Source organism: Pristiophorus japonicus, chromosome 20, assembly GCF_044704955.1.
Source record: "Pristiophorus japonicus isolate sPriJap1 chromosome 20, sPriJap1.hap1, whole genome shotgun sequence".
In the NCBI taxonomy this organism is placed as follows: domain Eukaryota; kingdom Metazoa; phylum Chordata; class Chondrichthyes; family Pristiophoridae; genus Pristiophorus; species Pristiophorus japonicus.
In genome coordinates, this window is record NC_091996.1 from 7,915,427 (window position 1) to 7,941,651 (window position 26,225).

Consider the following 26,225-nt stretch of genomic DNA (forward strand, 5'->3'; position numbering starts at 1 on the left):
AACTCTGTTTCTATAGCAACAGACACACACAGAAAAGCGAATGGAATAGAAAAATAACCCCCCCCCCCCACAGCCCTCAAAACAAAAACCCAATCAGAACTAAAAAATAAAAAAATAAAAACGAAAAGCTGATGGGTGTTCAGAATAGTACCAAAATGTATCTGAGGTATTCTGATGGCTGGATTTTCAACTGTATTATCAGATTTTTTATTTTAAAAAAAGAAATGAAATAAATTTAAAATGTATTAGAATTCTAGATTCTTCACATATTTCCTTCAAAGTAAAAAAAAACAAACAAAAATAATTCAGGAATTTAAAAAGCGCTTAAAGCATTTTCCTATACAGTACGTTTAAACTCTGCATATCTTATAGATTTGAAACACTGAAATATTCCTCTCTTCGAAACACCAAATTTACACATTAGACAAGCCAAGAAAAAACTCTACATAACTCTCCAATACCAGTTGGGTGCTGAAGCAACATGTTCACAACTACAAACAGATTTACTTTCAAACATAGACATCTGCGATAGAGACAGCCGATTGGTTTCCTTACTTTGTTGAACCATGATTTTTTTTTTAAACATTTAAATAACATTAAATAGCAGATTGCAAAATACTGATCCAACTGTATACAACATAGCGCACAGAAAACATTTGACACAATTTGATCAGAAGGTGGAAAAAGCGATCATTATTGCAGGAAAGATTCTTGGTTACTTTTCTTTTTCATGAATAAAGCTCATCTCAATATTAATTACAGCTTTCAGGGGGGGGGCAACTCTATACAAACAGAAGTAGTGTTCAAAATGAGGAACTTAAAAAAAGACAGTATGGGTTTCAAAAATAGTTCAAACTCTTTTTTTCTCTCTAAAGACAAAGGAACAGTAGGGGTTTGAAACCCTGCTGCTCTCACACCTGTCCAAAAACACAATTAAAATAATCCCTTAAAATATTAAAGGCACTTATGAAATAATTAAGTTAACAATTATCCTTGCGTTTTTGACTCTGGGTGGGGCCAGGGGTGTTACCCCCAGTCACAAAAACTGGAATTGTCACCCCCTCCCCCACCCAACGACACCCACTCCTATCCTGTGGTAGTTACATAGCACCATTGATTCAAAATGACACATGAACCAAAACAAATACATGAGAATGTATGAGCACCAATACCAGTCAATGGGAGGTAGTAAGTCACCCCGGGAAGCTCATTTCATTAGCACCGTGTGGTATCACTAGAAAATGGGGTGCTGCCAAGGTACCTCATCACTTACTTTTCTCCCCTGTGTCCGAAACCCATCAATTGGTTCAGGCGTTTTTTTTATTTGGCAGCTGAAAGCTAACGCTGGAACTGTTTGCGCATTAAATTAAGTGTCACGGATTTTAGAGAATTTCAACAACTCTTAATAGTTCCCCCTTTTCTCCTCCACTATTGCACATTGGAGATGCTTAGCAGACATGCAGCTCTATCTACTGCATAAAGTCACTTTTCTGAGTATCCTAGCCTGTGGAACTGCTGATATTAACTTTCGCAGCCACTGGAAACCAATTAGCTCTTTTTTTTCACAAATAAATGCATCTTCTGCAACCCAGTTATAGACAGTCTGTCTCTTCTCTCTCAACACGGCGGCCTTGGTCATTGGTGGAGATCTTCCATTCTAGTTGTTTTAGCTAAGCACTCTCCCACGAAACAAGTCCTCTAACATTTCCTTGCAGTTTTATTATTAATAAAAAGCCATTGACAGCCTTCTCTGATCAGTGATGTGACATTTTTCGCATCACGTCAGCATTTCCTTGAGTTTTATTGAACACACAATAAAGAATAACTACGCTCTGATGTGGGTTAAAGATGGTTCAAGTCAAGAGCTCAAAGAAAGCAGACAGGCCCCACCTCCAGGTGGTAATGTATTCCAGGCTTTGGTTGTGGCAAGTTATAGATGCCGATTATGGGCAACTGATTGGGATCTTGCGTGTGAAAAATGAAGTGCGTCTGATGCCATCGGCCGTCTTGTATCTGAAATGCAATGAAATAAACACGAACACGATCATCACTTATACTTGTGATTAAAGCAGCTAAAACATTACACCCCTTAAAATAAAAACACTTTGCTTTCTGTCCAGAAGATCTTCAGACTTTCTGAAGGGTAGTGAAGTGGGTTCAAATCCAAATCTGGATGTGGGACGATGGCGAAGGGGCCTAAATAAAATGAAATTGTCGGCCATGCCTTCAGCTGCCTGGGCCGTAAGCAATGGAATTCCCTCCTGTAATGTATTTGCTTCATGGGTTCTTTGCTTAAGAATTCATAGCAACTAAGAACGTTGGTTTATTAACAAAGGTTTAACACTCAAACTACACATTACCAGTTCATCCACTAGGTTCACAATTGCATACCTCATCGTGGATGATCTAGACTCAACTGACTGGGGTTTTATTGAGCCTTGTGAACATCACATGACTGGCTAAGCCACTCACAATGCAACACAGCTCTACTACAACTATTTTTAGTTGATCTGTAAATCAAGTACCTCCTGATTAAAGGGGCCCACTAAAACTGACACATTAACAAATTAAACTTTTGAAAGTAAACCTAAATCAAATAAAAATTTGGTTGCCAGGGGTGATGATGCACTCCAGTCCCTCCGGCGCCCACCTCTTGCGGGAAGGCCGCGAGCGTACCGGTGGACACCGCGTGCTCCATCTCCAGGGACACCCTGGCTCAGATGTAACCGTGGCAGAGAGGCAGGCAGTCGGGCTGAATGACCCCCTCGACTGCCCACTGCCTGGACCGGCTGATGGCCGTGCCCAGGAGCAGCCAGCTCTACTACAACTCTTTTGAGTAACCAAATCAACATTAAATCAAGTGCCCCCCGATCTGGGGGACACTACAAACATTGCCCCTTTTTTTTTGTATTTTTGTAGGTTTTTTTTGTGGTTTTTTTGGGGCTCTAAAACCATAATTTACAAGTGCCCCCTATCTTTTGGGGGACACTAAAACCGGCATTTAAAACAAATGAAACTTTAAAACATATAAAATCAAATTAAAATTTGGTTGCCGAGGGTGATGATGCACTCCAGTCCCTCCGGCGCCCACCTCTTGCGGGAAGTCCGCGAGCGTACCGGTGGACACTGCGTGCTCCATCTCCAGGGACACCCTGGCTCAGATGTAACCGCGGAAGAGAGGCAGGCAGTCAGGCTGAACGACCCCCTCGACTGCCCACTGCCTGGACCGGTTGATGGCCCCCTTGGCCGTGCCCAGGAGCAGCCAACTCTACTACAAACCTGTAAGCATACTCACAGGTGCGTACATTACACCTCCCTAAACCTCTCCGCCCCTCTCCTCCTTTAAGGCGCTCCTTTAAACCTACATCCAATATCTCTATGTGGCTCGGTGTTAAATTTTGTCTGATTTATGCTCCTTGAAGCGCCTTGGGACCAACGTTCCCTTTGCACAGCTGACTCACCGGCTTTTAAATAGAAAAAAACTGCGTGTGTGCAGGATTTTAAAGCGGTCCCGGACCTAAAAAAACAATCAAAGGGAACACTGCTTGGGATGTTTTACTACATTAACGGTGTTATATAAACACTGGTGTTGTTGTTATTGTCGGCAGAGATATTCTAGTGACAGAGTCCCCACCTCAAAACTGCTTATAATTTAGCACTCAAATGTGCAGAGCCATTCAGAGGTTCCATGAGGGTGTGAGGTTGTAAATGGACGTGTTGCTGTGGTCCAGTATGCTGTTGTTGGGTCAATAGGTGTTGAGCTTTTACCCCTGCATAAGGTGCCGAAACTGCAACTCGGAGGAGCAATTAAATACAACAACAGCAACTTGTATTTATCTAGCGCCTTTAACGTAGTGAAATGTCCCAAGGCGCTTCACAGGAGTGTTACGAGATTAAAAAATTTGACACCAAGCCGCACAAGTAGAAATTAGCGCAGGTGACCAAAAGCTTGGTCAAAGAGGTAGGTTTTAAGGAGCGTCTTGTAGGAGGAAAGAGAGGTAGAGCGGTGCAGAGGTTTAGGGAGGGAGTTCCAGAGTTGGGGGCCCAGGCAACAGAAGGCACGGCCACCAATGGTTGAGCGATTATAATCAGGGATGCTCAGGAGGGCAGAATTAGAGGAGCGCAGACATCTCGGGCGGAGGGGCTGGAGGAGATTACAGAGATAGGGAGGGGTGAGGCCATGGAGGGATTTGTAAACAAGCGATGGGTTTGTTTGCAGGTGGAGGCTATTTTACTGCGATGTCAAAACTGAACATAGAACAGGGGAGTATGGTTTGATTTGATTTGTACCCGGCAGTCATCCAGCAGTACTTCTGGTATAAACGTTCCCCCTGCCTCCAGCATCAGGCCATTCCACGACTTGAACTTTACGGCTTGTTTGAAAGGTTTGTCCAAACTTCCATCTGCCCACACGGGCACATTCAGGCAGTGTATGGTGATGTGTTGGACCGCCTCTGAGCTCAGCAAGTGTAAGAAGTTCATCTGGACCCGTCCCACTGAGAACTCCAACTGAAAGCAATGCAAAGAATAATTAGGACCTTGTTCCCAATAGGGCAAGAAAATAAAAACAGCTGTACCAGCCTCAAGTGGCTGAGTTATAAAGACTTGCATTGATATAGCGCCTATCACACCACCAAGATGTCCCAAAACGCTTTGCAGTCAGTGAAGTATTTTTTGGAGTGTAGTCATTGTTGTAAAGTGGGAAATGCGGCAGTCAATTTGCACACAGCAAGCTCCCACACACAGCAATGTGATAATGACCAGATAATCTGTTTTAGTGATGTTGGTTGAGGGATAAATATTGGCCCCCAGGACACTGGGAAGAACTCCCCTGCTCTTTTTCAAAATAATGCCCTGAGATCTTTTGCGTCCTCCTGAGAGGGCAGATGGGGCCTCGGTTTAACGTCTCGTCCGAAAGACGGCACCTCCGACAGTGCGGCATTTCCTCAGTACTGCCCCTCCGACAGTGCGGCGCTCCCTCAGTACTGCCCCTCCGACAGTGCGACGCTCCCTCAGTACTGCCCCTCCGACAATGCGGCGTTCCCTCAGTACTGCCCCTCTGACAGTGCGGCGCTCCCTCAGTACTGCCCCTCCGACAGTGCGGCGCTCCCTCAGTACTGCCCCTCCGACAGTGCGGCGCTCCCTCAGTACTGCCCCTCCGACAGTGCGCCGCTCCCTCAGTACTGCCCCTCCGACAGTTCGGCGCTCCCTCAGCACTGCCCCTCCGACAGTTCGGCGCTCCCTCAGCACTGCCCCTCCGACAGTGCGGCGCTCCCTCAGCACTGCCCCTCCGACAGTGCGGCGCTCCCTCAGTACTGCCCCTCCGACAGTGCGGCGCTCCCTCAGCACTGCCCCTCCGACAGTGCGGCGCTCCCTCAGTACTGCCCCTCCGACAGTGCGGCGCTCCCTCAGCACTGCCCCTCCGACAGTGCGGCGCTCCCTCAGCACTGCCCCTCCGACAGTGCGGCGCTCCCTCAGCACTGCCCCTCCGACAGTTCGGCGCTCCCTCAGCACTGCCCCTCCGACAGTGCGGCGCTCCCTCAGCACTGCCCCTCCGACAGTGCGGCGCTCCCTCAGCACTGCCCCTCCGACAGTGCGGCGCTCCCTCAGCACTGCCCCTCCGACAGTGCGGCGCTCCCTCAGCACTGCCCCTCCGACAGTGCGGCGCTCCCTCAGCACTGCCCCTCCGACAGTGCGGCGCTCCCTCAGCACTGCCCCTCCGACAGTGCGGCGCTCCCTCAGCACTGCCCCTCCGACAGTGCGGCGCTCCCTCAGCACTGCCCCTCCGACAGTTCGGCGCTCCCTCAGTACTGCCCCTCCGACAGTGCGGCGCTCCCTCAGCACTGCACTGGGAGTTTCAGCCTGGATTTCTGTGCTGAAGTCTCTGGAGTGGGACATTGACCCACAACCTGCTGACTCTGAGACGAGAATGCGACCCACCGAGCCACGGTTGATATAGAAGGGAGTTGGTTTCAACCGTGTGAACACAGGGAGCCAAAGCATGGCCTGCGCTCTGGCCAGGATCCAAGCTCCGTAAGGGCTCTCCCAGTTTCTGTTGCAGATTTCCTGGTCCTGTCTGGCCAGTTTCTGTTCTGTGACCCCCCCCTCCCTCCATCGCTGCTCCTCGCTGGTGACACTAAACTTCAGCTTGAGGGCCCGGTGACTTTGCACAACAAATATCGTAGCTGTGTAAAAATTACACAACAAATATTATAAGTGTTACTTTAACCGTGACCCTGAGGACCCGTTTGAATTGGTTCTTTTGTTTATTCAGTAGGGTAGGCACAGAAGCACACGAACTCGTGGTTAGGCAATTGCCGCAGTATTTGTTGTGAAACTCTTCATAAATGTTTGCTAATGAAAGCATTACGTACAGTGCTTGACCTGCAACTGTACTGGATGCTTGTCCAATGATCTAGAAGGCCATTTTGGACCGTCGCCGAAGCCTTTCAGCGATCTCCCCTCAGCCTTGATGACCGGCGGCGAAATGCTTGGAAGAACTGCGACATATGGAATGGATTCCTCATAGAAGACCCCACAGTACAACCTGAAGGATCAAACCTTCCTCGCAAACAGTGGACAACCATCAACCGCCTCAGAACAGGCCGTGGCAGATGCTGCCACCTTCTCCATAGGTGGAAGATTGAAGCCTCCCCATCATGCGACTCTGGAGCTCCTAATCAGACCCTGGAGCACCTCACTGAGCACTGCCCTCAGAGGGAACTCGCAGGCAGCCTACAAGATATCCACGCTGTTACATCGGAAGCTCAGCTATATTGATATCTGATTTGCTTTTGCTACTACCATTTGAAATAAGAACAAGGAACAAGGTTGAAGTAACACAATGTATTTCATCAGAAAATCATAGACTAATGCAGCACAGAAGCAGGCAATTTGGCCCGTCGTGCCTGAGCCGGCTGTTTGAAAGAGCGATCCAGTTAGTCCCACTCCCCAAATTTTCCCCCTCAACCGTGCAAATTACAACAACAACAACTTGTATTTATATAGCACCTTTAACAGGGATAGCTGGACTGACATATGCGGAGAGACTGGATCAACTGGGCCTTTATACATTGGAGTTTAGAAGGATGAGAGAGGATCTCATAGAAACATATATGATTCTGACGGGATGGGACAGGTTAGATGCGGGTAGAATGTTCCTGAAGTTGGGGAAGTCCAGAACCAGGGGACACAGTCTTAGGATAAAGGGTAGGCCATTTAGGACTGAGATGAGGAGAAACTTCTTCACTCAGTGAGTTGTTAACCTGTGGAATTCCTTGCCGCAGAGATTTATTGATGCCAGTTCATTGGATATATTCAAGAGGGTGTTAGATATGGCCCTTACGGCTCAGGGGATCAAGGGGTATGGAGAGAAAGCAGGAAAGGGGTATTGAGAGAATGATCAGCCATGATTTTATTGAATAGTGGTGCAGGCTCGAGGGGCCGAATGGCCTACTCCTGCACCTATTTTCTATGTTTCTATGTTAACAGAGTAAAATGTCCCAAGGCGCTTTTACAGGAGCGTTATCAAACAAAATTTGACACCGAGCCACATAAGGTGATATTTGGGTGGATGACCAAAAGCTTGGTGAAAGAGGTAGGTTTTAAGGAGCGTCTTGAAAAAGGAGAGATACAGAGGCAGAGAGAGGATTAGGGAGTGAGTTCCAGAGTTTAGGGCCGCCAATGGTGGAGCGATTAAAATCGGGGATGCTCTCGAGGGCAGAATTGGAGAAGCGCAGAGATCTCTGGGAGGTTGTAGGGCTGGAGTAGATTACAGAGATAGGAAGGGGTGCGGCCATGGAGGGATTTGAAAATAAGGACGAGAATTTTTAAATTGAGGTGTTGCTGAACCGGGAGCCAATATCGGTGGGTGAGCACAGGGGCGATGGGTGAGTGGGACTTGGTGCGAGTTAGGACACAGGCAGCAGAGCTTTGGCTGACCTCAAGTTCATGGAGGATAGAAAGTGGGAGGCCGGCCAGGAGTGTGTTGGAATAGTCAAGTCTGAGGGTTTCAGCAGCCGATGAGCTGAGGCGGGGGGTGGAGTTGGGCGATGTTATGGAGGTGGAAATAGGCGGTCTTAGTTATGCTGCGGATATGTAGCTCATCTTGCCGAAAACTCATCTTGCCGTCAAATACGACACCGGGGTCGCAAACAGTGTGGTTCAGCCTCAGACAGTTGCCAGGGAGAGGGATGGAGTCGGTGGCTAGGGAAAGGAGTTTGTGGTGGGGACCGAAGCCAGTGGCTGTGGACTTCCCAATATTTAATTGGAGGAAATTTCTGCTCATCGAGTACTGGATGTCGGACAAGCAGTCTGACAATTTAGAGACAGTGGAGGGTTCGAGAGAAGTGGTGAGGTAGATCTGGTTGTTGTCAGCGTACATATGGAAACTGATGCTGTGCTTTTGGATGATGTCGTCAAGGGGCAGCATGTAAATGAGAAATAGGAGGGTGTCATGGATAGATCCTTGGGGGACACCAGAGGTAACGATGCGGGAGCGAGAAGAGAAGCCGTTGCAGGTGATTCTCTGGCTACGACTGGGTTAGTCCTCTTCGAGCACATGTCCGAACTTTACAAAGACATTGAGACCTGGACTAAAGTAACATTTACTGTATTTGTTGTGTAACTTTGACACATAGCGATATAAAGTAATATATTTGTGGCTGAATTGTTTGCCATTTGGGCCAAGGTTAAAGTGATTGTCACATTATTTGTTGTGTAACTATCTGAAGTTGCTATTTATTCAGCAGCATAAACAGAAACACAGCCTTTTACTGTTAAGAACATAGCACCAGGAGGAGGCCATTGAGCCCCTAGAGTCCGCTCTTCCATTCAAAGAGACCACGGCTGATCTGTGACTTAACTCCAGCCTTTGCCTCACGTCCCTTAGTACCCGAAATAAAAACAGAAAATGCTGGAAATTCTCAGATCAGGCAGCAACCTGAAACATTAACTCTGTTTCTCTCTCTGCAGATACTGCCTGACCCGCTGAGAATTTCCAGCATTTTCTGTTTTTATTTCAGATTGCCAGTATCCGCACAATTTTGCTTTTGTTATTTATTTTTCTATGCACCTAAGTTGCCCACAAGATGAATAAAGCATGGACACCTCTTCTGTAGAGTTTAAAAAAAAAGTTTTGTCGTCATTTTCAGGTCTTAAAAAAAATCAATACTAGGAAGTCAACTATTAAACTTCAGAGGAAGTAATTTAGAAAAGGTTGCGAATAGCTGCAATAACAGCATGCGCCTGCTGGTGGCGCTGCCGTGATGGTTTATTTGTTCTCAGCACTGCCACCTCATGTTACTGACCGGTACTGCAGCACTAAATAGCTGATGAAAGGCCATCGGCCTGAAATGTTAATTCTGTTTCTCTCTCCACAGTTGCTGCCTGAGTTTTATTTCAGATTTCCAGCATCCGCAGTCTAAATAGCAATCGTTGGATTGCAAATCGCATTTATTTTGGTGGTCTACATCTTGAAAATGTGTAAAAGAAAGACTTACATTTATATAGCGCCTTTCACGACCACCGGATGTCTCAAAGCGCTTTACAGCCAATGAAGTACTTTTGGAGTGTAGTCACTGTAATGTGGAAATGTGGCAGCCAATTTGCGCACAGCAAGCTCCCACAAACAGCAATGTGATAATGACTAGGAATCTGTTTTTTAGTGATGTTGATTGAGGGATAAATATTAGCTAGGACACCGGGGATAACTCCCTGCTTTTCTTCAAAATAATGCCATGGATCTTTTACATCCACTTGAGAGAGCAGATGGGACCTTGGTTTAACGTCTCATCCAAAAGACAGCACCTCCAACAGTGCAGCACTTCCTCAGTACTGCATTGGAGTGTCAGCTTAGATTTTTTGTACTCAGGTAAGTCCCTGGAGTGGGACTTGAACCTGAACCAAACCCACAACCCCCTGACTCAGAGGCAAAAGTGTAACCCACTGAGCCACATTCACTGAGACAATAAGTGAAGCACAATAAGTTGTGGACACTCCCATTTGTACACTCCTCCCTTTCAGTGAGGTAGTGCCCTTATTCTGAAGCTACCTGCAGCTACACTGGTACAATGTCTTGCAGGACGCAGAGCTCCGAAAAGCTAAATGACATGTTAATGACAAGTGAAAATTCTGGAAAACACTCAGCGGGTCAGGCAGCATCTGCGGAGAGAGAAAAGAATTCACGTTTCAGGTCTGTTCTGATGAAAGGTCACCAACCTGAAACGTTAACTCTGTCTCTCTCTCCGCAGATGCTGCCTGGCCTTCTGAGGCATTTTCCGTATTTATGTTACTGTCCTTGACGTCAAGGCAGCATTTGACCGAGTGTGGCACCAAGGAGCTCTGAATTTTCCGCTTCTGCATATTTTGCTTTTGTGAGGACATGTTAGTGAAGACTGGCCATTGCATTCAATGTCACAAGTTCACTACCTGCGCTTTAACCAGAACTTAGAGTAAGACTAGAACGCAGTAATGTATAGAGTCTCTTCAGTCTTTGTAAAGGGCTGAGAATTAGATAGTCACTGGTAACTCTAGGTACTTGAACTAGGTTCTTCCACAGCACCTCGCAAACCCGCGACCTCGACCACCTAGAAGGGCAAGGGCAGCAGACGCAGTCACACATCATCCTGACTTGGAAGTATATCGGCTGTTCCTTCATCGTCGCTGGGTCAAAATCCTGGCACTCCCTCCCGTGGGAGCACCTTCACCACATGGACTGCAGCTCACCACCACCTTCTCAAGGGCAATTAGGGATGGGCAATAAATGTTGGCCTTGCCAAGAATGAATAAAAAAAATTGTCTGTCTCTGTCCAAGCAAAAGGGTTAGGCTTATCTGTTAACAATTGCTGTTAGCTGCTCCAGACAGACATTAATGTTATGGGTCCAATATGGTGATTGGCCTTCAGGCTATAGAAGGAAGCTAGGTAGATGGGTTCATTAAAATATTGAAAAATCATATTGTAGCATTACCTTTGACACAGTGACAGGCTTGAGACAGGTCTGCCCACCGTTAGTGAAGTTGCATATCACCTCGATGGTGTCAGAGGTGCAACCGAGGTTAGGATCGATCCAGTAAGTTCCTAAGGAGTAAATAAAAGAAAAAGATCAGGTGTTGCTCCAAGCAACAGTGGTTAGTTGGTTGCGGGGAGGGGGGGGGAGGGGGAATCGCACCTTTCAGATAACCTGTACAAAATGGACTGAGCTCACTAGACCGATCTGAGATACTGGACACTGGACAGGTCTGAGATACTGGACACTAGACCGATCTGAGATACTGGACACTGGACAGGTCTGAGATACTGGACACTGGACCGGTCTGAGATACTGGACACTGGACCGGTCTGAGATACTGGACACTAGACCAGTCTGAGATACTGGACACTGGACCGGTCTGAGATACTGGACACTGGACCGGTCTGAGATACTGGACACTGGACCAGTCTGAGATACTGGGCACTGGACCGGTCTGAGATACTGGACACTAGACCGGTCTGAGATACTGAACACTAGACCGGTCTGAGATACTGGACACTGGACCGGTCTGAGATACTGGACACTGGACCAGTCTGAGATACTGGACACTGGACCAGTCTGAGATACTGGACACTGGACTAGTCTGAGATACTGAACAATAGACCAGTCTGAGATACTGGACAATAGACCAGTCTGAGATACTGGACACTGGACCAGTCTGAGATACTGGACCGGTCTGAGATACCGGACAATAGTTCAAAAAACAAGAAAGACGCGTTTATATTGCGCTCTTTCATGACCATAGGACGTTCCAAAATGCTTTACAATTAATGAAGTAGTTTTTGAAGTATAATCACTTGTAATTTGGAAACACAGCAGCCAATTGGTACACAGCAAGTTCCCACAAACAGCAATGCGAGAATGACCAGAATATCTGTTTTTAAATTATGTTGATTGAGGGATAAATGTTGGCCAGGACACCAGGGATAACTCCCCTGCTCCTCGAAATAGTGTCACAGGATCTTTTACGTTCACCTGAGAGAGCAAACGGTGGCCTCGGTTTAACACCTCATCCGAAACATGGCACCTCCAACAGTGCAGTACACCCTCAGCATGGCACTGGAAGTGTCAGCCTAGATTTATGTGCTGATGTCTCGGGAGTGGGATTTGAACCCACAACCTTCTGACTCAGAGGCGAGAGAGTGCGTCGCACTGAGCCACGGGCTGACAGCAGCCTGGGAACGGAGAACTGAAAACCACTCTGCCACAAAATTGACGGGATGCAAGTTTGCATCAATGTTTGGATCTCGCCTATACTGTCAGGCGTGAGCGGGGAGCACCTAGCAGCGTGATCAGAGGCTTGATCAGTAGACTGGGTAAACCTTGGAATATCACTGCAGAGCTTAGCCAACTACAGGAGGCTGAAAGCAATTAGGTCATCGATAACCATGTTTTGGAGCATGCAGGGTTTGGTGGAGCTCATGCCATCCATTTATCCCGTACATTTCCACATCCAGTCAGTTTGGACCAGCCTGAAGTTTGGGAGTTGTGTACAAAGCATTTAATTAGTAAGGTAAGTTGAGAGAGACAGTACTTGACACCAACAAGGCCAGTAATTTACAAAAAAGCCAATGTCAATCTGGATTGATTCTTGCCAGTCTACATGGAGGGACATTAAGAAGGCTAAGAGGAGATTTGATAGAGGTGTTCAAGATCATGAGGGGTTTTGATGGAGTAAATGAAGGGAAAGTGTTTCCAGTAGCAGGAGGGTCGGTAACCAGAGGACACAGATTTAAGGTGATTCGCAAAAGAACCCGAGGCGAGATGAGGAAATTTTTTTTTACGTTGTTGTGATCTGCAATACGCTGCCTGAAAGGATGGTGGAAGCAGATTCAATAATAACTTTCAAAAGGGAGTTGGATAAATACCCTGAAGGGAAAGTATTTGCATGGCTATGGAGAAAGAGTAGGGGAGTGGGACTAATTGGATAGCTTTACCAAAGAGCCAGCACAGGCACGATGGGCCGAATGGCATGCTCCTGTGCTATGTCACACTGTGATTCTATGACTTGCAACTGCACGGTCAAATTGGAGAAGATATGGCAAGTGACTGAGTCAGTGAAAGAGTTAGCACCAGAATACGGAATCACAGTCTATTCGGACTCACCATCATTCATTCGCTGCTCACAGTTCATGAGGTCACGACAGACACGGGCAGGATTGTCCCTAGTACCCAAAGGGTTCTTAATGCTGTGGATAAGATTACTGAGGTAGTGTAGGGTCTTAAAGATCTCTGCTCCCTGGTCAATCAAAGGTAGGTCTGAATTCTGAAAGTTCTGCATGGGGAATAGAAAGGTTGGCTCTAATCACCGCAGTTAAAACGTACATCTATAACAGCATATGTTGCAGTAGTTATCAAAAGATATGGGGCTTAAAATTAACTTGCTTAGTGGCACCCGTTAGTGCCCGAGTGCCACCCTTTACCGAGCGATGCGCTGGCAGTGCCTGCCACAACCTGCCGCAAGTTTACCAGCAGCGCTCAGAGCTAGCACTACGCACTCTAGCTCCACCCACTTGGTGACGTCACTGAGGGTGCAACGCCCCGTATCAAAATGACTGCTTTGGCCTGCAGTCGTGCCCGGCGCTAATTCTGACAGGGAAAGCAGGTGTCCCGGAGAAACTGCCGGGGCAATATGTCTGCGGGGTGAGCATTTGGCTGGTCAAAATGAAATTTATTTGGACTAATGTATCTCTCTCAGGCGTTCAACACTGTTGCTAAAACTCCCGTGCATTTTCTTTCAGTTTTCGGGTGGTCCAGCTGGCCTCCCCTTTGGGCGCTGAGATGCCGGTTTCCTAGCCCCAGAACTTCAGCAGCGCTCCCGCAATAGCGCCCCAGGAAACAGGGTTAGTGCCTTAGGAGGGGTGTGGAACATTTCCCTTAGCTCTCCACTCCCCTCTTGGGGTGTTAAAAACAAATATCCCGGTTGGAGGCGGTAAATATCGCCCGGTGCTAAAGTTAGCGAGCAGGCGGCATCACCGCCTCAAAGCGGCCTATAATGAATTTGTAACCCATGGTTCCAACTGATGAGGGCTATCAAGACACAGATGAAGAGCGTTCAGCTACCTCTGTCCTGAGTGCAGTTTTCGATTCGATAAAAGCTTGTAAAGCAGCACCTAGATCTTCGTGTTTCTGAAAATATAAATGGTACAAAATAATGTTTCAGACTCAAACCAGGGGCATGGGAGTAATTGGAAAGCTCTTACAGAGAGCGAGCATAGGAGCGATGGGTCGAATACATAAGAACATAATAACATAAGAATTAGGAACAGGAGTACATCATCTAGCCTCTCGAGCCTGCTCCGCCATTCAACACCTCTGTGCTGTAAAATTCTAAGGCCATTTTTGATTGCAGCCTTACCTACTGTAGCTGTTTTCCCCTGGCTGGGGAGTCTAGAACCAGGGGTCACAGTCTCAGAATAAGGGACCAATCATTTGGGACTGAGATGAGGAGAAATTTCTTCACTCAGAGGGTGGTGAATCTTTGGAATTCTCTACCCCAGAGGGCTGTGGATACTGAGTCATTGACTATATTAAAGGCTAAGATCGATAGATTTTTGGACTCTAGGGAATCACGGGATATAGGGATCAGGCGGGAAAGTGGAGTCGAGGTCGAAGATCAGCCATGATCTTATTGAATGGCGGAGCAGGCTCGAGGGGCCATATGGCCCACTCCTGCTCCTATTTCTTATGTTCTTAGTAGTATGTTGGAAATGTTTAAACTGCTTTAATCTGTAATTGTACAGTATATAATGTATTTTATACATATTTAACCCATTTTAATCTGTTATTGCATGCTGTATGGAAAAAGCTACTGTATACTATTAACACTTCTAGCGCTGTACATTGTTTAAACTTCTTTAAATCAGCCAATTTATTTGGTTACAATGTTGTGACCTATTATTAAATAATCAGTCTGTAGTCACTTCTCGGTTATAAATGCGCATCCATAGTCTCAGACAAGTGTTCTCAGCAAAATGCCAATATTTTATTACATTGGTCCCTTCGACCCCAGTTGGTGGATGTTGCACTGCCATTGAAGGCTCAGAGACCTGCTGTAACCATTCTCTGATTCTATGCTGAAAGTAGGCAAGGGCATAACGGGCCGAATGGCCTTCTTCCGTGCTGTAATAATTCTGTAACCATTACTATGCTTTTGATTCATTTAGAGGAAAGCAGTCTTGTGGTGCACGGCTGTGAAACTCATGCAGGAGGAGTAAGGGGCTCAAATAATTTTAAAAAACTTACGAGTGCGACTTGAATTCCGGGAGGACCCTGTTCAAAAGATCAAAGGTCAGCTGTATAAATGCTCGAGTGTTTACTGATCATTATCGACATTATGTTTGGTGACTTTATGTTTTTTTCTATTGATACGTTGATCACAAGAGTTCCAAAACATGAAATTATGTGGCTGCAATTAAAAAAAATAGAAATCCAGGAACTTACCGGTGGTCCAGGGAGTCCTCGTGGGCCGGCTGGACCCTGAAAAGAAGAAAGTCATAAGGTGTCCCATCAGTTTCCCGTATAAAACCCATGTAAAGGAGAATTGAATATTGGTAAGTTCACGGTTGACATTTTCTGGTGACCAAGTTTACTGCTGTATTTTGCGATGTTTTTACAGCACCTGATTCCAATTGAGTCTACTGGATTAAACTATTTTCCTCACAGTGCTCACATGGATAACTGGATACTGTGCGCGGAATTGGCTATTTATTGGGGGCTGACCAACTGGGATTAGTTCTATTGCCCATTGTGTTTTTTTAATTCATTCACAGGATGTGGGCAAGGCCGGTATTTATTGCCCATCCCTAACTACCCTGGAGAAGGTGGTGGTGAGCCGCCGCCTTGAACCGCTGCAGTCCGTGTGCTCCCACAGTGCTGTTAGGCAGGGGGTTCCAGGATTTTGACTCAGTGACCATGAAGGAACAGCCGATATATTTCCAAGTCAGGATGGTGTGTGACTTGGAGGGGAACGTGGAGGTGGTGGGGTTCCATACGTCTGCTGCCCTTGTCCTTGCAAATGGTGGAGGTCGCGGTTTGGGAGGTACCGCTGAAGAAGCCTTGGCGAGTTGGCTGCAGTGCATCTTGTAGATGGCAAACACTGCAGCCACAGTGCGCCGGTGGTGGAGGGAGTGAATGTTGAAGGTGGTGGATGGGGTGCTGATCAAGCGGCTGCTTTGTCCTGGATGGTGTCGAGCATTTTGAGTGTTGTTGGAGCTGCACTCATCCAGGCAAGTGGAGAGTGTTCCATCACACTCCTGACTTAGTTTTATTGATGATGGAAAGGCTTGGATTCAGCAGCATGAAAGGCAAACGAGGAACAGCAACTGTTTTTATTTTGTGGGTGTAAACAGGGTAGCTGGGTGGCGACCATATCCGCAGCAAGGCAAAACTACAACATGCCAAGCAGAGAATCTCTACCCAACCTGTAGCTTGCACTAGGATGGCCAATCCTCTCTCCCTTGTGGGACTGCTATTTATTTTGCGGTTCATAATTGTCAGCAAAAATGTTAATTTTTATGTTTAAGTCCTTAGTTCAGACCATGCCAGTCACTCCCTTGCAAAATAGTGGCCCTGGTTAATGTCTGATTTAGTCTGAAGAATGAAATAAAGGCAGCACCTTACCTGCGGTCCTTGTACACCCTGCCATCCAAAGAAGGGACAAAAAAAGATAACGATTAGAAAGAAAGTTCCGCACAGATTTTCAGAGATTTTTCATGAGTAACATTCAACTATCTAGTCAGCCAGCATGCTCATCTCTATCTTCGGGTCTGCTGTCACAATCCTACCTTGGGAGAGACAACCTCCACACACGCACTAATCACCAGCCACAGTGAGATGAAGGTGTAATCACCTCCGCTGGCAGGTGTATGGATGTGTGGCTGCTGGCAGATAGGCACAGAGCACCTCTGATTTGCCTGGCCTCCCATCAGTGCTTCTTCCAAGCACTTCAATAGAGCGACGGATGGACAGGGGAAAGCATAAGACCATAAAAATTAGGAGCAGGAGTAGGCCATTTGGCCCCTCGAGCCTGCTCCGCCATTCAATAAGATCATGTCTGATCTTCTACCACAACTCCACTTTCCCACACTATCCCCATATCCCTTGATTCCCTTAATATCCAAAAATCTATCGATCTATGTTTTGAATATACTCAAAGACTTAGCCTCTACAGCCCTCTGGGATAGAGATTTCCAAAGATTCACCACCCTCTGAGTAAAGAAGTTTTTCATCATCTCAGTCCTAAATGGCTGACCCCTTATTCTGAGACTGTGAACCCTGGTTCTAGACTCCCCAGCCCGGGAGAAACATCCTCCCTGCATCTACCCTGTCAAGCCCTGTACGAATTGGGTATGTTTCAATTAGATCACCATCGGATCCCACTGGAAACCCTTTGGTGCTGGTTTGGCAATTTAACAAAAACAATTGGCACCAGGACTCATGAGAACCCAAGCACCAATGTGCCGAAATGACCTAAAAGCATCTGCATGAATCTCCTGACTGGCCCTTTAGTGTCAGCCGTGGCTCAGTGGGTAGCACACTCGCCTCTGAGTCAAAAGGTCAGGGATTTAAGTCCCACTCCAGGAACCTGAGCAAAAAAATCCAGGCTGACACTCCTTGCAGTGCTGAGGGAGTGCTGCACTGTCGGAGCAGTGGTCATTCGAATGAGACGTTAAACTGAGGCCCTGTTTGCTCTCTCAGGTGGATGTAAATGATCCCATGGCACTATTTCGAAGAGGAGCAGGGGAGTTATCCCTGGTGTCCTGGCCAATATTTATCCCCCAATCAACATCACAAAAACACATTATCTGGTCATTATCACATTACTGTTTGTGGGAGCTTGCTGTGCGCAAATTGGCTTCTGTGTTTCTCACATTACAACAGTGACTGCACTCCAAAAGTACTTCATTGGCTGTAAAGCGCTTTGAGACATACAGTGGTCATGAAAGGCGCTATATAAATCCAAGTCTTTCTTTTAAATCTGCATCTACATATAAGTTCATCATCCAGCAACCCCGGCCACCCATTTATAATGAGTGTGAATCAGAAGCTTCGTGGATCCAGAATTTCCATGGGCTAACTAAGTGAGCGTGACGGTTTGGCACTAATCTCGAGTTGTGGACTCGTGCCCACTGGGCTGAGACTGTCCAAACTCTTGACTTGACTTGCATTCTTTTTTCTACAGTGCCTTTCATGCCCTCAGGATGTCCCAGAGCACTTTACAGCCAACAAAGTACTTTTTGATGTGTAGTCAATGTGACAGCCAATGTGGCAATGACCAGATAATCTGTTTTTAGTGATGTTGATTGAGGGATAAAAATTGGCCTGCTCTTCTTCAAAATAGTGCCGTGGGATCTTTTACACCCACCTGAGAGGGCAGATGGGGCCTCAGTTTAACATCCGAAAGAAGTCACCTCCAACACTGCACTGTACTGCGAGTGTCGGCCTAGATTTTTGTGCTCAAGTCTCTGGAGTGGGACTTGAACCCCACGACCTCTTGCTCAGAGGCGAGTGTGCTACACTTCGACTGACACTGGCTGACACTTCGACTATAAGTGAAATTAATTTCCATTATAGTTGAAGGAGGCTTCCTGTTCAACCCCTCTGAGTTCAAAGCTCTAACCCAGGGGCAGAAAGCCACTGTCTAATGCACTTTACAAAAAGTTGAAAAGTGTTCTATTCACCGATATTGATATTCCTTACTTTAATCAGCACAAAATAAAATAAATAATAAGAAACATACTGAACAGAATTCATCTCCTCAAATTTGGAGTCAGCGTGATGCAGGGAGACGGACTTTTAATTCTTTCAAATTAATCACTCTTACCGTATCACCTTGATTTCCTTTATAACCCTTTGGACCCTAAAAAAACAAAGAAGAATTGTAGAATTTGTGCTTAAGTGAACATATTAAGAAATTGTAAATAACACCAATTACTTTGGACATTTTCCTTTTTAACTTCAATAAAGATAAATCAAAGAATACTCACAGGATGCCCCGTGGGACCTGTCACGCCAAATGGGCCCATGATGCCTTCTTTACCCTAGATAGGAAAGAGTGCTTAGTCTCAAACACCACACAGCTTTCAACCACCACATTAACAAGTTACGCGTGCAAATTACAATCCTACTTTACATCTAAGTCTAAAGTTGTTCTTATATTGGGTTTATTGGGGTGTGAACAATAAGCTTGCCAGATTCGCAAAGACCAAATCCGAGAAAGACTCTATAAACGGCCGGCCCCAACAAGCACTGTACCCATCTCCAAAACCCGCGACCTCATGACCTCTACCACCTAGAAGGACGAGAGCAACAGGCGCATGGGAACACCACCACCTCCATGTCCCCCTCCGAGCCATTCACCATCCGGACTTGGAAATATATCGGCCGTTCCTTCATCATCGCTAGGTCAAAATCCTGGAACTCCCTCCCTAACAGCAGTGTGGGAGCACCTTCACCACACGGACTGCAGCGGTTCAAGAAGGCGGCTCACCACTACCTTCTCAAGGGGCAATTAGGAATGGGCAATAAATGCTGGCCTTGCCAGCGACGCCCACATCCTGGGAACGAATAAAAAAAATTACAAACCTCTTAAAGAATCACTAAATTTGGCATATCGCGTCTGTGCGTTTGGACTCGAACTTTGACTGCACGCATACTTATAACATTATGTTTAACTTGAAGATAGATGGCAGCAATTCACGATAACAGTACAGGTGAATTATCACCCTCCTGTGACCCACAACTTTATCTACTCAGTTTGACAAAGTGAAACCTGTCAGAAATGATGTTTGCATGTAGAAATGTAACATTTCTTACCAATTCAGTAAATAGTACAAAGCGTCATTTAAAGGGCACTGCATTGCTCCTTTAAAGGGCACTGCATTGTTCATTTGCTGACTGGAGCAGACTGGGAGGAATCATAGGTACAGGTTCCATCACTAAGTGTTTTGGAGTTTTAGTGATTATGACATAAAACAAGTCAACTAATCAAACAATTGTTAACTTGAATTTATCATCTCCTTTATGCGTGTGCAGTTACAGATTATAAAAACATAGAAACATGGAAAATAGGTGCAGGAGTAGGCCATTCGAGCCTGCACCACCATTCAATATGATCATGGCTGATCATGCAACTTCAGTATCCCATTCCTGATTTCTCCCCATACCCCTTGATTCCTTTAGCCATAAGGGCCACATCTAACTCCCTTTTGAATATATCTAACGAACTGGCCTCAACAATGTTCTGTGGTAGAGAATTCCACAGGTTCACAATTCTCTGAGTGAAGAAGTTTCTCCTCATCTCGGTCCTAAATGTCTTACCCCTGATCCTTAGACTGTGACCCCTGGTTCTGGACTTCCCCAACATTGGGAACATTCTTCCTGCATCTAACCTGTCCAATCCCGTCAGAATTTTATATGTTTCTATGAGAACCCTTTTCATTCTTCTAAATTCCAGTGAATATAAGCCTAGTCGATCCAGACTTTCTTCATATGTCGGTCCTGCCATACCGGGAATCAGTCTGGTGAACCTTTGCTGCACTCCCTCAATAGCAAGAATGTCCTTCCTCAGATTAGGAGACCAAAACTGTACACAATAGTCAAGGTGTGGCCTCACCAGGGCTTTGTACAACTGCAGTAAGACCTCCATGCTCCTATACTCAAATCCTCTCGCTATGAAGGCCAACATGCCATTTGCCTTCTTCACCACCTGCTGTACCTGCATGACAACTTTCAATGACTGATTTACCATGACACCCAGGTCCCGTTGCAACTCCCCTTTTTCCTAATCTGTCACCATTCAAATAATATTCTGCCTCCCTGTTTTTGCCACCAAAGTGGATAACCTCACATTTATCTACATTATACTGCATCTGCCATGCATTTGCCCACTCACCTAACCTGTCCAAGTCACTCTGCAGCCTCTTAGCATCTTCCTCACAGCTCACACTGCCACCCAGCTTATTGTCATCTGCAAACTTGGAGATATTACATTCAATTCCTTCGTCTAAATCATTAATGTATATTGTAAATAGCTGGGGTCCCAGCACTGAACCTTGCGGTACCCCACTAGTCACTGCCTGCCATTCTGAAAAGGACCCGTTTATTCCTACTCTTTGCTTCCTATCTGCCAACTAGTTCTCTATCCACGTCAATACATTACCCCCAATACCATGTGCTTTAATTTTGCACACTAATCTCTTGTGTGGGGCCTTGTCAAACGCCTTTTGAAAGTCCAAAATACACCACATCCACTGGTTCTCCCTTGTTCACTCTACTAGTTACATCCTCAAAAAATTCCAGAAGATTTGTCAAGCATGATTTCCCTTTCATAAATCCATGCTGACTTGGACTGATCCTGTCACTGCTTTACAAATGCGCTGCTATTTCATCTTTAATAATTGATTCCAACATTTTCCCCACTACCAACGTCAGGCTAGCTGGTCTATAATTCCCTGTTTTCTCTCTCCCTCCTTTTTACATTAGCTACCCTCCAATCCATAGAAACTGATCCAGAGTCTATAGAATGTTGGAAAATGACTACCAATGCGTCCACTATTTCTAGGGCCACTTCCTTAAGTACTCTGGGATGGAGACTATCAGGCCCGGGGATTTATTGGCCTTCAATCCCATCAATTTCCCTAACACTATTTCTTGACTAATAAGGATTTCCTTCAGTTCCTCCTTCTCACTAGACCCTCGGTCCCCTAGTATTTCCGGAAGGTTATTTGTGTCTTCCTTAGTGAAGACAGAACCAAAGTATTTGTTCAATTGGTCTGCCATTTCTTTGTTCCCCATTATAAATTCACCTGATTCTGACTGCAAGGGACCTACACTTGTCTTCACTAATCGTTTTCTCTTCATATATCTGTAGAAGCTTTTGCAGTCAGTTTTTATGTTCCCTGCAAGCTTACTCTCATACTCTACTTTCCCCCTCCTAATTAAACCCTTAGTCCTCCTCTGCTGAATTCTAAATTTCTCCCAGTCCTCAGGTTTGTTGCTTTTTCTGGCCAATTTATATGCCTCTTCCTTGGATTTAACACTATCACTAATTTCCCTTATTAGCCAAGGTTTACACCTTCCCCGTTTTATTTTTACGCCAGACAGGGATGTACAATTGTTGAAGTTCATCCATGTGATCTTTAAATGTCTGCCATTGCCTATCCACCGTCAACATTTTTAGTATCATTCGCCAGTCTATCCTAGCCAATTCATGTTTCATACTGTCGAAGTTTCCTTTCTTTAAGTTCAGGACCTTAGTCTCTGAATTAACTGTGTCACTCTCCATCTTAATGAAGAATTCTACCATATTATGGTCACTCTTCCCCAAGGGGCCTCGCACAACAAGATTGCCAATTAATCATCTCTCATTACACAAGACCCAGTCTAGGATGGCCTGCTCTCTAGTTGGTTCCTCGACACATGGTCCAGAAAACCATCCCTTATACACTTCAGGAAATCCTCCTCCACTGTATTGCTACCAGTTTGGTTAGCCCAATCTATATGTAGATTAAAGTCACCCATGATAATTGCTGTCCCTTTATTGCCCGCATCCCTAATTTCCTGTTTGATGCCATCCCCAACCTCACTACCACTGTTTGGTGGTCTGTACACGACTCCCACTAGCGTTTTCTGCCCTTTGGTGTTCCGCAGCTCTACCCATACAGATTCCACATCATCCACGCTAATGTCCTTCCTTACTATAGCGTTAATCTCCTCTTTAACCAGCAGCGCTACCCCACCTCTTTTTCCTTTCTGTCTATCCTTCATGAATATTGAATACCCCTGGATGTTGAGTTCCCAGCCTTGGTTACCCTGGAGCCATGTCTCCGTAATTATGCAAAACGGCAATTAAAAGAAAAGTTTCTGTGAATTCCCTTGTAATAAATGATCACTTACCATTAATCCTGGAGGTCCTTTGGGACCCTGGATCCCAGTAAAACCTGCATCTCCTGGATGGCCCTACAGAAACAGAGCAGATAATAAATGATGGATCTTGCTGTTCTCAATTCTAAATTGGACCCACATCAATAAAAATGATCATGTGGCTAGAAAGGGCAAAATACACACACACCGGAGAATATAATTAACAGCCTCGAAATCATTGACCGGGAATTTCCATTTATGCCACCCCCCAGGCCATGATGTCCCGGCTTTGGATTTCAATGGCTGAAGAATCACAAGCTGGCAAGTGTAGACATGGAAAACCTTCCCTATTAATACTTACTGCCCACTCAAAGACTCAGCAGAGTCCATCACAAGGGACTATAGCACTGCTACCCAGAAGACTGAGGACTGAGGACTGAAATTGCCCCCTTTTTTTTTTTTACAGGCCGTTACCGTAATGGCGGGGGGGGGGGGGCAGCAGAAACGGGATTTCGCCGCACCCCCTTTTCCGCCCCGTGGGGGAAATAGTCCTGTGGGAGTGCGGCCACTGCCGGTCGGTGCCCCCGGAAACTTTCCGCGGCGGGAAGAAGCTGCCAGTGGCTGGACAGTGCGGCCGTCCTTAAAGGGGATGGCGCGCTGCTGCGGCCGGCATTTTCTTTTAATTGTTGGCCGACTCTGCAGTCGGCCCGACAACTGCGGCCACGAGTTCGGTCGGGCCGGCCGCCAACAGGCAGCCCGGCTCCCCCTCTTGGCCTGGCCAAACCCTTCCCTGGTGGCCCAGTGGGCGCCCCCAGAGGCCTCGCAGCGTCCCTTCCCTTTAACTGAAGGGCAGGGACGTTGTTACGCGTCAGCGCGGCGGTGATGGACACCGCTCCTGACCCGGACCCGCCCCGACACCCTCTCAAACAGTGTCCCAAAGCACAGACACAGTTAGAGCTGAATTTTCCATCTCTTTACTCCGACTCCCGCTGGGCGGTAATAATTCGAATTATCTGCCCGAAACGGGACGGAGGGCAATTTCCCCCCCACCGAGTGTTTGAGTTCTAGAGCTGATGACTGTTTGAATCCGTGTGCTATAGTTACACAATCACAACAACAACTTGTATTTATATAGCACCTTTAACATAGTATATTGTCCCAAGGCACTTCACAGGAGCGTTATCAAACAGAATTTGACACCGAGCCACATAAGATATTAGGACATGCGACCAAAAGCTTGGTCATCGAGGTAGATTTTAAGGGGCATCTTAAAGCAGGGGAGAGAGGCGGGGAGCAGAGCTATATTTGTCCATTTCTCACACTGACCTTCCAGTTTGGAGCTCCTTTTGTTCTCCGTTTGTCTTTTCACTGCCTTATTGAACTATTTTCAGTTCGGTTAAAGCCTGTCTAAGATAATCAGTGCAGATCATCCAGTAACCTTCTTCACATTCTAGATTTTTATTAAAAACCCGATTGCAGAATAATTAAACAGTCCCTTGTGTTAGGAGTCACCAAATGCGACTCGTGACTTTTGCTGCTGCTCTCCATCCTCATTTTGTCCTGTAGGAAGGACTTGTTCATCACTTTCTAGTTGTAATGAAGCATCTAATGAACACACACGCTTGTCTCTTCTCTTTACAGACGCTGAGAGACCTGCTGTGTATTTTCAACAATTTCTGTTCTCATTTCAGATTTCCAGCACTTACACTTAAAGCACTTGCATTTATATAGCGCCTTTCACGACCACCGGACGCCCCAAAGCACTTTACAGCCAATTAAGTAACTTTTTGAAGTTATAGTCACTGTTGCTATGTAGGAATCATCCTTTTTCTCTCCACTAGAATAAAAGACTTCAATAGAGCTACAGTAAAGGTTGCTATGGAAAGATGCTCAGTGAGATGGACAGTTTCAAGCTCTCCCTAAACTTGTCTCAATCCCAAACTTTGCAACAAAGGTTAAGTCTGCGCTGCGCGGGTTTATTCTTTCAACAAGTGGATGTCGGGAGAATAGCTTCCTGGTACAGGGCCCACGTTAGTTACATCCTTACTGGAAACAAAGGGAATTATGTTTGTAACCTGTGAGCTCAATTACATTTTTACTGAGCGTTAATGGTGTCGTGTGTGTGTGTCTGCACGAGTGTGAATGTGAGGGTGTGAGTGAGTGAGTGAGTGTGTGAGTGTGTGTGAGTGTGTTTGTGTGTGAGTGTGTGTGTATATGAGCGTGTATGTGTGTGTGTGTGTGTGTGCGCGTGTGTGCATGAGCGTGTGTGTGTGTTTGTGTGTATGAGTGTGTGTGTGTGTGTGTGCAATTGTCTTTTAGTGCTGTGGGTAATGTCAAAAATCCATGGGGCCATGCAAGTTCCAGGTTTTCGCACGTGAAGCGCATGGGGTTGCCGCGCATACGGTATTCTCATAAGTATGAATGGGGATCCTCTCCTTTCATTGGTTGGACCAGCCCACGTGATCCCATGGGCGCTTGCGAACCGCCTGCCGGCCCTGAGATACGTGGGCCTCTACCTGCAGATACCCGGAGAGGCCTCAGGACCGCGAGCCTCTGTACCTCCCGGACCACCAGGTACGAGGGCATTTTACTTGCGGATGGGAGGTGTTTCCCCCACAGGAAGCCTCTGACCCCAAATTCAGGGCTGTTGTTATTATTGGAAACAGACGGGTGGTTGCAACAGAGATGCAAATAAATCAGAATTGCCCAAGGGTGACACATGAAGTATTTAAATATTTGCTTAAAAAAGAATAAATATAAGCAAAACATTTCAATACAGCTCCACAGGGGTCAAGAACAAACATACATAATGAGGCTGTTTACACGAATGTGTCAATACGGATTACAACCTCGACTAGTTTAAATCAGACTTAATTTGCTTACACAAGTCTCAACAAATGTTCAGGTCAGTGCCAGATTTGTTGCTGCTTATCAGCAAGTTTATGAACAATTATTTAAAATTACCCGACATCTGCACATAAAACGTCGGCCACGAGCAACACTTGCTGGTTAGTGAATATTTTCCAGGATATAACGGCACCATGTCAAGGAAGCAGCCATTTTTTCCACAAATCCACCAACCTTGATGGTAAAATAGTGACTGACTGCACAGTCATTCATTAAAATAAATGTTAAAATCAAAAAACACTGATCAGAAAAGCTTGCCGGCAATCAATTGCCAATGACTTCATGCAAACTTACTCCATGCTACTGAACTGTGCAAGACCATAATCAGGTCATGGAAAATATCCTGGAAGTCAGCTCTTGGTCCGTAGCCCTGTACCTTACGACACTTCAAATGCACATCCAAATACTTTTTAAATGCGATG

The 26,225-nt window shown here is 46.1% G+C and overlaps 1 protein-coding gene across 1 annotated transcript in view; it reads right to left on the reverse strand.

Moving 5' to 3' along the window:
* Positions 1-328: 328 nt before the first annotated feature.
* The window catches only part of col27a1b (collagen, type XXVII, alpha 1b), a 740,056-nt gene continuing 714,159 nt past the window's right edge, over positions 329-26,225 (reverse strand). Inside the window, exons 51-61 of the mRNA XM_070863596.1 lie at positions 22,930-22,992; positions 19,020-19,073; positions 18,857-18,892; positions 16,654-16,671; positions 15,475-15,510; positions 15,277-15,303; positions 14,095-14,160; positions 13,138-13,306; positions 10,969-11,078; positions 4,291-4,509; positions 329-2,013 (exon numbers count right to left, since the gene is read on the reverse strand). Of these exons, the coding sequence (XP_070719697.1) occupies positions 1,867-2,013; positions 4,291-4,509; positions 10,969-11,078; positions 13,138-13,306; positions 14,095-14,160; positions 15,277-15,303; positions 15,475-15,510; positions 16,654-16,671; positions 18,857-18,892; positions 19,020-19,073; positions 22,930-22,992 (945 nt within the window). The 3' untranslated portion in view covers positions 329-1,866. The remainder of the gene's footprint in view (positions 2,014-4,290; positions 4,510-10,968; positions 11,079-13,137; positions 13,307-14,094; positions 14,161-15,276; positions 15,304-15,474; positions 15,511-16,653; positions 16,672-18,856; positions 18,893-19,019; positions 19,074-22,929; positions 22,993-26,225) is intronic.